At 47.2% G+C, this 14,447-nt stretch overlaps 1 protein-coding gene and 1 pseudogene across 1 annotated transcript; both read right to left on the bottom strand.

Annotated features, from left to right (window-relative positions):
• Positions 1 to 6,109: 6,109 nt before the first annotated feature.
• Positions 6,110 to 7,329, bottom strand: LOC119342437 (chitinase 2-like). The gene has a single exon (XM_037614097.1). It carries the CDS (start codon positions 7,327 to 7,329, stop codon positions 6,307 to 6,309), a length of 1,023 nt encoding a protein of 340 aa, XP_037469994.1. The 3' UTR covers positions 6,110 to 6,306.
• A 1,108-nt stretch (positions 7,330 to 8,437) lies between these two features.
• Positions 8,438 to 14,447, bottom strand: part of LOC119307146 — an 81,831-nt pseudogene continuing 75,821 nt past the window's right edge.

The following is a 14,447-nucleotide window of genomic DNA, read 5'->3' as shown; positions in this document are numbered from 1 at the left end:
TCGTTACAATTTATCTTATCACAAAACTATTTGTTACCACTTATTTCAGTACTTGCAGAGAATACCTTGCTGAAAACCGCTTATCATTTCCTTCTGCTCCTCATTGGGTTCGACACTCTTACTTATCGAAAGGACTATGATAGATCCTCTATACTTGTGGGTCATCAGTTAGCCACAAAATTGGAATTATCCGCCTTACGCTTACCACTGTTTCCCTGGTTTGCCTGATTATGCTGTCCTTTTGAATCGGCATTCTTCTTTCCCTTCTCTTGTTTCTCTTCATCAGAATTAGGGTCCTTGTGCTATCAGAATCATCATACTTAACCAGAGCCGCCATAAGTGTTCACATATCATTGCAGTGGCACTTGAGTCGTCCCAACTTCATTTTCAACGACTTAAACCGGCAATTACGCTCCAATGTTACGATCACCGTGTCAGCATTGATACGGTCCGACGAATGATAAACTTCTGAAACCCGGCGCACCCAATGAGTCGTTGACTCGTTCTCTCCTTAGACACAGGCATCTAAATCCACAATGGACATAGGTTGTTTGCACGTATCTTTGAAGTTCGCTATGAACTTGGCCTTCAATTGGTCCCATGATCCGATGGAGTTGGCGGGCAAGCTTTTTAACCAAGTGCGGACCGTTCCTTCCAACATCATGGTGTAGTATTTTGCACATGCCGCTTCATCTACATCCAGCATCTCCGTTGCCATCTCATAACTTTCAACCCATGCCTCGGGGGGTTGATCAGCGGTGTAGTTAGGCACCTTGCGCGGCCCTTTGAAATCCTTGGGCAGCCGCACATTACGGAGAGCCGGGATGAGACACGGCACTCCCCTAGAGCTGAAGGCAAGCTCTATCCCTCGCTCTATGGATGCTGTCGGCTGAACCGGGGCGGGTTGATGATGACCCGCGTATTGTGCCGCTAAAGCGGCCTCCCTTCGCGCTCTGCCAATATCCACTACGTCCTGAGCATTCCGACCATCATTCGCCGGATTAGTCCCTCGAGGCGCATCTCGACGCCGCGCACTGCTTGACACGGCCGGCTCGTCCATGTGCCTGCTATAACTCTTGCTCGGATGGGGGGTTGAGTGTATTCTGTCTCGGCTGTAGGAATAAGCCTGTTGCTGAACAACGGCGGTTTGAAGAAGATCCCTGGCTCGCCGAGTCTCGATCGCCGCTAAGGAATCACCCTCCATCGGAATAGCCGCCAAACGTGACGTTGTTGCAATCATGTTGTCTAAAGGACTGGAAAAGTGACCCGACGGCGTTGTGACATACTATGGCGGGTTGTCCGTTCGTCGAGGCGGGTCCATCGCCCGTGGCTGATCCGGCGCCGCCCCCGGTGCCTCGGTCCGGTTTACTCCTGCCGGATTGCTAGGCCCAGCTGCTGGTGTGCTGAAGAGATTCAGACCCTCGTAAATTTGCGGCAGTCGAGACCGGTACTTCCTTCTCATAACTTCGTTTGATGCATTCTGATCCAACGTAAGCCGGTAATTCTGCACTTGGATTTCCTGTGATCGGGCATCTAAAGCGGCCCGTTCTTCATCCATCCTGGCCTCCTCAACCGCCAAGTCCGCCTTGGCCTGAACTATCTGATCCTTAAACTTCTCAACATCTGCATTGTGCTGAACTTGAGTCTCCGGAGTTACCGCTGTGGTGAACAGTGCCGTCCAATCGTCCAGTAAACCGGCAAGAACTTGAGCCGGCAGGTGCACCGGGCCTCCTACCGCGGCTACCGATCCGGAGACCATTGCTACTGTAGATGAAGATTGCACGGTGGGCTGCGTACCGGCCATGAAGATCGCGACCCAGTTTGGCGGTTCAAGGGGACCCGGAATACTGTCGCCATCGGAGTATCCCTCGAACCGGCCATCGTGCAATCGGTATAGCGACTCGGTTTCGCCAGTGGACGATTCACCATCTGAGAAGATGGCCGTCTCACCGTCGAACACCGGTTCAGATGTCGCGGCATGGATGAATCCTATGAACGCACGCTTCATGGCAGGCTGAACCCGGGCAGGACTTGCACGCTGAGCCGTCTCGATGAGGTCGGTGGAGATGTCCGGCTCAGGGCCCGGTTCGCCGATCTTGCCGATGAAAACGTGAATTCCGCCAAAGGTGACCCGGTACCCGTACTCGATTGAGCCGGCCTCGGGGCCCCAGCCTGCATCGTCGATGTAGAGCTTGCCGCGACGACTCTTGGTCATCCGGCCAACCACGTACCCCTTGAGTCCTTCAAAGCTGCTCTTCAAGAACTCGAAACCATCGTGCGATAGCCCCACGGTGGGCGCCAACTGCCATGGAAATATCACGTCAGATGTCCTAGCAGAAGGACTTAGTCGTGGAGCCATCACAATGAGGTTAGCTTGAAGGGGTTAAATAGGACAAGGGACACGAGAGTTATACTAGTTCGGCCCCTTCGATGAAGGTAAAAGCCTACGTCTAGTTTGTGATGGGATTATTGGGGTTTCGATGACCAAGGAGCAAACACGCTAGCCTGGGTCTCGAGTTGTCGTCTGTTGTCCCTGAACCGCCGCCGGGTCGTCCCTTTATATACACAGGTTGACGCCTGGCCGGTTTACAGAGTTCTGAGGCCGACTCATACAAGTGTTCGGCTCGGTCTCTTCCTTTCCCTAACTTACAATACAGGTATACAACTATGGCGGTTTACCGCTATGGGCCCTAATCCGCCTCTGGGCTTGGGCATCTAAGTTTCATCAGTAAAAGCGCCATCTTCTTGTCTTCATGGACTTCAGTATGGTTGGGCGTGAACCGGCCCCTCCTGGGCGGTTTATCTCTGTAGTTATATCCTCAACAGTCACCAAATCATATAACTCATATAACACTATATCGTCAACGAACATTAAGAGTGCGGACCCTACGGGTTTGAGAACTATGTAGACATGACCAAGACACCTCTCTGGTCAATAACCAATCCCGGAACCTGGATGCCCATGTTGGTTTCTATATATTCTACGAAGATCTTTATCGGTCGAACCGTTATGACAACATACATAATTCCCTTTGTCAATCGGTATGTTACTTGCTCGAGGTTCGATCGTCGTATCTCTATACCTAGTTCAATCTCGTTACCGGCAAGTCTCTTTACTCATTCCGTAATACATCATCTCGTAACTAACTCATTAGTCATTTGCTTGCAAGGCTTCTTATGATGCGTATTACCGAGAGGGCCCAGAGATACCTTTCCGATACTCGGAGTGACAAATCATAATTTTGATCTATGCCAACTCAACAAACACCTTCAGAAATACCTGTAGAGCATCTATATGATCACGCAGTTATGTTGTGACGTTTGATAACACACAAGGCATTCTTCCGGTATTCGGGAGTTGCATAATCTCATAGTTGAAGGAATATGTATTTGACATGAAGAAAGCAATAACAATAAACTGAACGATCATTATGCTAAGCTAACAGATGAGTCTTGTCCATCACATCATTCTCCTAATGATGTGATCCCGTTATCCAATGACAACACATTGTCTATGGTTAGGAAATCTTAACCATCTTTGATCAACGAGCTACTTTAGTAGAGGCTTACTAGACACAGTATTTGTTTATGTATTCACACATCTCTACTATTAAAGGAGGATCTGCCATCGTCGTGATGGTTCGACCGTATCCCACCCCCTCGATGGCAGGCGGTAAAATAAATCGCTGGATCCCGCACGCACGAGAGAGCGGAAAACCACCCCCACGATCCCACACATCGTGGCTCAATAAACCTCCCCACCTCTCCCCGAGACCTCGCTCCCTATCTCGTCTCTCTCCTGCCAAATTTTGTCACCGCCAGAGAGAGGAAGGAATGAAGCGAAGGCACCGAGGAGGAGGGGATCGCCTCGCTCGCTTTTGCTGACCATCGCCACCCCCACCGCTGTCGACACTGTGGTGGACGCGGTGAGCCCCAATCCGCGGGACACTGGGCGCGGCCACCCTGCCGTAGGGACAGGAAGAGCACAACCGCGAGTGCCAGCGACGGCTAGCTCCGGCATGCCCTGAACCTGGTCTCCGCCCCCAGGCGAGCTCCGATTCCACTACCGCATAATCTGCTTGAGTCGCTCCTGACGCCATGGTTTATTGTAGGTGGAGGTGGAGTATGTGCCGGAGAAGCCCGACCTCGGCACCGGCGACTCCCTCCCCGTCGGCGCCTTCACAGTCGTCCCTGCCCCTAGGCGAGCTCCAGTTCCTCGCCCCGTAATCTGCTGGAGCCGCGTCTAACGCCATGGCGGCGAGAGCATGGGCGATCGCGGAGGTGAGGACTAGCTCGGAATAGGGGTCCGCCACTATGAGGACCTTGCTGAACAACACTACTCGGGCCACCAGCAATGGCAGGTTGGGGATACCTGAGATGTGTCCTCTTGGCCTCGAGTAAAGATTTTGTGTGCTTGTTTGTTTTGCAATATAGTAGGCAGTGTTATTTCTTCATGTTATTAGCTGCCCATTTGAGACGTGAGCAAAAGAACAGCAGCGATGCACAACCCTACATAGCGCAAATCGTTGTCATCATATCGGTCAAGTAGGCGCATCGGCGGCTGCTCCCCACCTCCACCATGGAATCAAATGGGTGCGGTCTTTTGCCCCTTTCCAAATTCTGAAACCTCCCACTTCTATGTATATGAACTTGTTCTTACTTGTTACTCCAATGTTTTAATTAGTATCAGGGTGCAGCAGTTGTTCTATTCATTAGTTGGTCCATCTCCGACTTTATATTGGCCCTCATCTCCCACTTTTTCGATCACACAATGCAGCAGAATTTCTTTTCAGGCGAATCTTGCTAAACTGAAGTAATAAATTCAAGCCAAAGACTGTACTGGCAGCAATTGTAAATTCAGAAAACATGAAGAAAATAAACTTGCCGATAATGCAATCAGAACAGAGAGTTATGGACACTTTACTTTTCGCGTACTTCTGCACCATCAATTATCAGTTGTGATCACTCAGTTCACTAATATAGTTGCTTGTTGACCTTGGTCGCCGTTTCCAGTGTGCCCTGTCATCTTGCTCATAACAGTCAACTTTATTTCGCTTTTCAGCATCATGGATCATTCGATCCTTCTGCACACTCAATGAAAAGGGAGCTAGAGAGATGAAACTTCCTGCATTTTTTGTTTGTTCATGCATGTCTGTTTTTTCTTGCTATCATTGTCATGACAATGACTAGCTAGGATTTACTGATGTATTTTTCATCCATGTTAACCACTAACCCACAGCTTAGCTAGACAGAGTCAAACTCTGAATCTTGTTTGTAGTTCTTTTAGGACAAGTATTTAAATTTAAATGAAAAACACTATGAACTGGAGTTGTACTTAACTTTAAATTGACATGAAAAATGCTCTGAACTTGAGTTGTATGTAACTTTAAATTGACATGACATATGCACTATGAGGTGGAGTTGTACGTAACTTCAAATTGACATGACATATACACTTGTGGTGAAACATTTTCTCTAGGTACCACATTAATGTGTATGTGAATTCTATGTGATACTGTTGTGGCCCATGGAAAATCCGAATTACCGCTGGCTTCAATTGTGGTTCACTGACATATACAAAGTTAAATAACTCCGTTTATCTCATTTTTTTCATGTCTTTTATACGTCCTTACACAAGCAGCTATACATAGTCATCCTACTTTCGAATTCTTCATTTTATAGCTTTTCTTTATTGTCAATCTAAATATTTTTTTTTTGCGGAAACCATCTAATTGGGTTTTGTTTGAAAGAAAATTTATTTTCTTCATATGTGAAAACCATGAGGCACCTGGAAAATATCAAAAAAAATTGAGACATAAATATCAAAACAAGCGGCTTCTAGCTTGAACATCCGGCTTAGACTACACGTAGGAGTGGAGAGCTTTCAGTTAGGTTGTGTATGGACCAGAGTCCAGAGAGCAACTGCAATCGGGTTCGGAAGATTTCCGTTCGAAGAAAACTGGCCCGTTAGTGCGTGGTGGCAGGGAGCCGGGCCGATGGACACAATTTGACTGAGACCAACGAAGAAAAACAGTCACCTTTCTTTTACAGACAAACTTAATACAAGTATTGACACGTGTTGTTGCATCATTGGAAGAAAAATTCGACCTGAAGTGAAATCAAAATCAGCCGTCTGATACAGCCGAGTTTATTAAGCCTTAGCAGGCTGGAAGAAATGCTCGCTGACGCACGCGAGCTTTCACGGATAGAGGCAACACGCTCATCACATTACACAGTAGAGAAGAGAACTCCTGGAATCACACCTACATGAATCACATGCTGACACTGGTACATGCCGACGTTTTTTCACTGCGCCGCGAGCCCAGCCGAGGCGCCGCTGGTGAACGGCCTCTGGCTGTTGCAGTCGAGGTTGCTCCCGTAGCCGACGCCGAGGACATCGCAGTAGCGCTTGTAGAACCCGATCCGGTCGACCACCCGGGGGTCCTGCCCACGTCCGCACTCCAGCCCGCCGTTGATGATGTTGGTGATCACGCCGTACCCGGGCACCCGGCCCGCCGCGTTGTCCGCGCCCGTCGGCGTCCACCGCCCCGTGATCACCGCGTGTGACGACGGCTTGTTCGCCTGCGGGGTCATCCAGAACCACAGCGCCGTCTTGAACGCCACCACCGGATCGGCCGCCACCAGGTCTGGGTTGTTGAGCAGGTCGACGCCGATCGCGCGCCCCGCCGGCCCGTAGTTGTAGTTGAAGGAGAGCTGCATGGGGCCGCGGCCGTAGTACCGCCTGCCGGGCGCGCACGGCCACTCCGGCCTCGGCTGGCAGTAGTCGGACGGCGGGTCGCGCTCCTGCTTGAAGCAGTAGCCCCACGAGAAGGGGCCGTCGGGCGCGGTCGGCCACCCGCCGGTGGTCTCGTGGGAGGTCTGGCCCAGGAAGGCGGCCACCTCACGCTTCCGCGTCTCGACGCTCAGCCCCTCGGACGTGCCGGCGAAGGCCGGGAACGCGGCGGCCGCGGCGAGGAACGCATCGTAGGTGTAGAACCCGCGGGCCAGGCACGCCGCGTCGTTGCGGTGGAGGAGGAGCCGCTCGAAGAGGTCCCTGGACACGATGGACGCCACGCCCTGGCCGCCGGGACCGGGAGGAGCGGGGCAGCCGCTGCACTGGCTCTGGCAGCCGGCTCCGCACCACTCAGAGCCGCTGCCGCAGAACCCGAAACGGCTGCAGCAGAGGCAGTTGGGGCACCTCGCGCCGCCAGCCTGCGAGCCGCAGGTCTGGGCACGAGCGGTCGTGGCGAGCGCCGCGGCCAGGACGGCCAGAATAGCCATCGCCGCCGTGGCTAGACCTAGACTCGGAGGAGCTCTCGGTGCCGACATGGTTTGGTGTTTGCTGCCGGATAAGGCGCGATGTGCCGTCCTTTTATTGACCAATTCTGGGGTCAAATGACGAGAAAAGTCGTCGGCTGCTAGAGTTTTTACGTTTTATTTAGTGACATGCGAGCTCGATCCGCTTCTGCCGCGTGCCACGTTCATCGAACATGCAACATCTCGTCCTGTGCTTACTTTGATTCAAAGACTTTTCTTCGATTCGCAGCCTGAAATCTTATCTTATATATTACGTATAATGGCAGGACAAAAGTGTTAGCAGCCGGTCACGTGAGCGAACTGGTGATCCATCTAGTGTAGTGTGTATGCTCTAGTTCTTTTTTACTTCGCGTATTATGTTTATGTCAAATCAAACTCAACAAAATTTGGTCAAATTTATATAGAAAATTATTAACGTCTGCAACACCAAATATATATACTATGAAACTACATTTCATAATAAATCTAAAAATGTTGATTTGGTATTGTGTTGATGTTTTTTCTATAAGTTTGATTAATGTAAAGATATTTTAACTTCGGATAAAACTTATTCAGAAACTAAAAAGAGCCGGAGGGAGGGAGTACTATACTACAGTTTATTAGGGGCTGCTTGCCTACAAAGCAGTTAACAATGCTGCCCTGTTTCTAGAGGATTTTTATTGAACCGGATTTTTATTGAACTGATGTGTCACAGGTGGCTCAGAAGCTCCCCTGTTGAGCAGAACTCAACGAGCGCCAGCCTAGTAAGGCAAAGAATAGTGCACCAGTTCACTCCACTGCAAGTCCAAAAAAAATGAACTCACTGGGGCGCAACTGTGCAGTGAACTGAGTGCAAGCATAAATATCAGCTCCCAAAACTGCAAATATCACATTTCGTCATTACAGTACAATACTATTTCCTCTGTTCACAAATATAAGATGTTTCAGATATTTCAATACAAACTACTTCCTCTGTCCACAAATATAAGATGTTTCAGATATTTCAATATAAACTACGTACGGACCAAAGTAAGTGAACAAACACGCTAAAAGATGTCTATATACATTCGATTCACAAAAAAATTAGAATAGAGGGAGTACATTTCAGTGGATACAGAAGCAGACTCCCAAATTGGGGCTGCTACTTCAGGTTCTCGTTAAACCAGCTGGTCATGTCCACCATGGCTTGCTCGGCCCACTTGACAGCAGATGCGTGGTCATCGTTGTTGTATCTCACAGTCCACCCATGAGACACACCAGGGTAGATCTTGACAAAGTGACGAATCTGTAGGCCCAAATATAATGTCAGGTTGTTTCTCTAAAATAAATCATATTCGGATGAAAGGTTTCGAGCTCTACTTCTGCAATGATCTCCTACCGATATTGTGTTTCTCCAATCAGTCCACAACCTACAGTATTTTATGACATCTTTCTCCGTTTTCCATCATGAACACACACTTTTAAGAAACAGTAGGTCAGCAGCATAATAACACTAGGTCACTATTATATGAACCTAAAACAAGTTCATTTGGTCACTAGCATATGAACCTAAAGCTCTAGAGGCTTGATGGCTCTTAATATGAAACAGCGGGCGTACATGATTTGGGAAGAAGCATTTTTCTTTTTTCAAAAAAGAGGTTATCCCCGGCCTCTGCATCAGAAGGATGCATACGGCCATCTTATTAATAAGTAAAAGGTTCAACAAAGTCTTCAGGTCTCAAGCAGGAAAAAATGCTCACAAAGAGCAAAAACACAAAAGAACAGGACAGCCACAACCGGCAGGCAAAAAGAAGATAGAAAACTAAACACCTGTCCTATTACATGACCGTCATCCAAACCGGTTGAAGATAGCTTGTGCTACCGTCTCCCACCAGATAGACCCAGTAACCATACGCTCCCTGGCATCCGTCGGAGTGAGTAGCGACCACATACGGATCAGTGTAGTGGCCCGAAAAAATAACCTGCAAGAAATGAATATGTGTTGTTCTGTTAAAAAATAAATCATTCTTGTAGTTCCGAACTGCCCATAATAAAGCACATAGTCATACACGGATATGTCTCATCGTTTCTGAATCTATTCCATCTAACCACATCCCAAATAACGTGTTGATAGTATTCGAAGGAGTAATATTAAATGCTATGTGGACAGACCGCCATAATTTTTTTCCGAAAAAGGCTTTGCCCCGCTTTATACATAAAGCACCAAACAACAGCACCCTGTACAAACTCACGCCCCTACCACACACACACACCCAATGAAGGATACATAGGTACTGAGCACAGCAACACCAACCCAAGCACTACGCGAAGAGGTGAAGCCACATATGACAAACCGTGGGCTCCTAGGCGGCGCCTTTAGGAAGGGGACGACACCGGAGCGCCACCGCTGCCCGATCCGAAGATTAGAGTTTCCCCTGAAGCAACACAATGGGCAAAGAGGGTCGCGACGACGCCTTCAAGAAGGGAACGAGCTTCGCCGCCGCCGGTCCGTCCGAAGATAAAGCAGGTTTTCACCCCGGCCACCATTCACCGCCACCGAACGCCACACCCCGGCTACCATGCTGTCCACACGGCCATGGCAACCGGGCAACACCAAGCCACGGGCTCTGCCCATGAGCACCACGAACCCACCACCAGGGTCGCCGCCCTGGCATCCAAGACCTTGACACCACCTCACCTGAGATCCGCCGCTACCCCAACCAAAGACACGAGCGGAAAGGACCCGTCTTTCGCAACCTTGGGCTGCCCCCAGTGCCGAGACACGGTAGCAGGCCGGCCAAAACTGGCCTCCATCGCCTCGTCCTGCGGCACCGGGCGCGAGATGAGCACGGTCCTGCTGTCGGGCGCGAGACGAGCATGGTCCTGCTGTCGGGCTGATGTCTACTACGCAACCTTCTCCTTGTAGACGTTGTTGGGCCTCCAAGTGCAGAGGTTTATAGGATAGTAGCAAATTTCCCACAAGTGGATGACCTAAGGTCTATCAATCTGTGGGAGGTGTAGGATGAAGATGGTCTCTCTCAAACAACCCTGCAACCAAATAACAAAGAGTCTCTTGTGTCCCTAATACACCCAATACAATGGTAAATTGTATAGGTGCACTAGTTCGGTGAAGAGATGGTGATATGATGACCCACAAGTGTAAGGGATCTATCATAGTCCTTTCGATAAGTAAGAGTGTCGAACCCAACAAGGAGCAGAAGGAAATGACAAGCGGTTTTCAGTAAGGTATTCTCTCCAAGCACTAAAATTATCGATAACAGATAGTTTTGTGATAAGGTAATTCGTAACGGGTAACAAGTAACAAAAGTAAATAAGGTGCATCAAGATGGCCCAATCCTTTTTGTAGCAAAGGACAAGCCTGGACAAGTTCTTATATGAAGGAAAACGCTCCTGAGGACACATGGGAATTATTGTCAAGCTAGTTTTCATCACGCTCACATGATCCGCGTTTGTTACTTTGATAATTTGATATGTGGGTGGACCGGTGCTTGGGTACTACCCTTTCTTGGACAAGCATCCCACTTATGATTAACCCCTATTGCAAGCATCCGCAACTACAAAATAAGTATTAAGGTAAACCTAACCATAGCATGAAACATATGGATCCAAATCATCCCCTTACGAAGCAACGCATAAACTAGGGTTTAAGCTTCTGTCACTCTAGCAACCCATCATCTACTTATTACTTCCCAATGCCTTCCTCTAGGCCCAAATAATGGTGAAGTTTCATGTAGTCGACGTTCACATAAAACCACTAGAGGAGAGACAACATACATCTCATCGAAATATCAAACGAATACCAAATTCACATGACTACTTATAGCCAGACTTCTCCCATGTCCTCAGGAACAAACGTAACTACTCACAAATCATATTCATGTTCATAATCAGAGGGGTATTAATATGCATAAAGGATCTGAACATATGATCTTCCACCGAATAAACCAACTAGCATCAAGTACAAGGAGTAATCAACACTACTAGTAACCCACAAGTACCAATCTGAGGTTTTGGGACAAAGATTGGATACAAGAGATGAACTAGGGTTTGAGAGGAGATGGTGCTGGTGAAGATGTTGATGGAGATTGACCCCCTCCCGATGAGAGGATCGATGGTGATGACGATGGTGATGATTTCCCCCTCCCGGAGGGATGTTTCCCCGGCAGAACAGCTCCGCCGGAGCCCTAGATTGGTTGCGCCAAGGTTCCGCCTCGTGGCGGCGGTGTCTCGTCCCGTAAGCTTGCTTATGATTTTTTCCAGGGTAAAAGACTTCATATAGTAGAAGATGGTCACCGGAGGGCTGCCAAGGGGCCCGCGAGGCAGGGGGCGCGCCCAGGGGGTAGGGCGCGCCCCCACCCTCATGGCCAGGGTGTGGGCCCCCTCTGGTACTTTCTTTGCCCAATGGGCGCCCCCACCCTCGTGGCCAGGGTGTGGGCCCCCTCTGGTACTTTATTCGCCCAATATTTTATATTAATTCCAAAAACAACTTTCGTGGAGTTTCAGGACTTTTGCAGTTGTGCAGAATAGGTCTCTAATATTTGCTCCTTTTCCAGCCCAGAATTCCAGCCGGCGGCATTCTTCCTCTTCATGTAAACCTTGTAAAATAAGAGAGAATAGGCATAAGTATTGTGACATAACGTGAAATAACATCCCATAATGCAATAAATATCGATATAAAAAGCATGATGCAAAATGGACGTATCAACTCCCCCCAAGCTTAGACCTCGCTGGTCCTCAAGCGGAAGCTGAAATCGAAAAATATGTCACATGTTTAGAGATAGAGGTGTCGATAAAATAAAATACGGACATGAGGGCATCATGATCATCCTCATAATAGCAATATATATATATATATATATATATATATATATATATATATATATATATATATATATATATATATATATATATTGTCATATGATTTCTTATGCTCAAGTAATAATCTATCCACAATGTCAAGTATGAATCAGAAACTTCATTGAAAACTAACAAACTATAACCTCGGTCATTGAAGCAATTGTAATTTATCATAACATAGGAAAGAGTCAATATAAGAGCTTTTCAGCAAGTCCACATACTCAACTATCATTTAGTCTTCCACAATTGCTAACACTCATGCAATACTTATGGTTATGGAGTTTTAATCAAACACAGAGAAAGATAGGGGCTTATAGTCTTGCCTCCCAACCTTTTACCTCAAGGGTAGTGTCAACAATAATAGTTCATGCTAACTTACATCCAATTGGGTATATATATCAGGATCTTTCCAACACAAGGTGCTTGCCAAAGGATAAAATGTAAAAGGAAGGGTGAAGATCACCATGACTCTTGCATAAGGTATAAGACAAAAGTAAAAGAGAGGCCCTTCGCAGAGGGGCAGAGGTTGTCATGTGCTTTTATGGTTGGATGCACGAAATCTTAATGCAAAAGAACGTCACTTTGTATTGCCACTTGTGATATGGACCTTATTATGCAGTCCGTCGCTTTTATTGCTCCCACATCACAAGATCATATAAAGCTTATTTTCTCCACATTAATAAGTCATACATATTTATAGAGCAATTTTTATTGCATGCAGCATGATAACTTACTTGAAGGATCTTACTCAAGCCATAGGTAGGTATGGTGGACTCTCATGGCAAAACTGGGTTTAAGAATATTTGAAAGCACAAGTAGTATCTCTACTTGGTGCAAATAATTTGGCTAGCATGGGAGGGAAAGGCAAGATCAACATGTTGGATGATCCATGACAATATACTTTATTTCAGATATAATAAAACATAACCCATTACGTTGTCTTCCTTGTCAAACATCAACTCTTTAGCATGTCGTATTTTAGTGAGTGCTCACAATCATAAAAGATGTCCAATCTAGTGTATTTATATGTGAGAACCTCTTTTTCTTTATTACTTCCTATTAATTGCAACGATGACCAAAACTATGTTTGTTAACTCTCAACAACTTTTATTCATCATACTCTCAATATGTGAAGTCATTACTCTCCATAAGATCCATATGATCTCTTTATTTCTTTTTATTTTTTCTTTTATTCCCTCAAGATCATAGCAAGATAGCAAAGCCCTTGACTCAAGACTAATCATTATTATATATAGCTCACGGACTCGATTACATAGAGGGATCATAAAGCAAAACTCAAAACTAAATCATACTAAAGCTTTATTCTACTAGATCAAGATATTACCAAAAGGATCAAACTAAATAAAACGGTAAAGATAGGAGTGTGATGGTGATTCGATACCGGGGCACCTCCCCCATGCTTGGCAGTTGCCAGGGGGTGCCCATACCCATGTGATTATGTCTCCTTCTTCGGAGGTGGTGGTGTGATATTCTTGGCGATGATGCCCCTCAGGATACGATTCTCCTCCTCGAGCTTATTGACTTGATGCTTGAGGTCCATTATTTCCTTGCGGAGCTTACCGGTGACGGCTAAAGCTCCTTTCACCCATGGATGTTGCATAGCTGCTGGAGAACAAGTGACACTCTTTTTCATATTTTTGTAAGAAAGAAATCTAACATTGGAAGGGATGAGCGAGTTTGGAATAGTTGAGCTATGTAGTCTCCCCATCGTGAATCCGGCTCATAAACGAGAGGTAACTTCTTGATCTTCCTCCATGGCATCTATCCTTTTCAAGTCGGCCTCCATCTCCTCCTCCGTTGATGGCCCAAAGTGATAGGCATCGCTGTTTGCTCCTGGACCCGGTGTCGGATGAGACACCCGACTCTCCCCGACTGACTCTTGAGAAGACATCTTGCTCTAAACCTATTGCAGAAACAGCTCGAAACAAAAATAGAGGATATTGGCGTGATACGGTGGTCAAAACTTTCGGGAGATTATATAATGAATTTTTACCGACCAAAAGAAGTACCGTGCAAGAAAACGGAGTCCGGAGAGCACACGAGGTGCCCACGAGGCAGGGGTGCACGCCCTCCACCCTCGTGGATGCCTCGTGTCCTTCCCGGACTACTTCTTATTTTCCTATTTTCTTAAATATTCCAAAATGGAGAAAAAAATTGCTATTATAACTGTTTTGGAGTCGGTTTACTTATCGTACCACATACCTATTCCTTTGCAGAGTCTGAGATGTTCTGGAAAGTGTCCCTTATGTCTTCCTCCGGGGTTACGATTTCAA

This window comes from Triticum dicoccoides, chromosome 1B (genome assembly GCF_002162155.2).
Source record: "Triticum dicoccoides isolate Atlit2015 ecotype Zavitan chromosome 1B, WEW_v2.0, whole genome shotgun sequence".
NCBI lineage: Eukaryota > Viridiplantae > Streptophyta > Magnoliopsida > Poales > Poaceae > Triticum > Triticum dicoccoides.
Note: the sequence above shows the minus strand (reverse complement) of the source record. Positions and strands in the feature narration are given on the sequence as shown.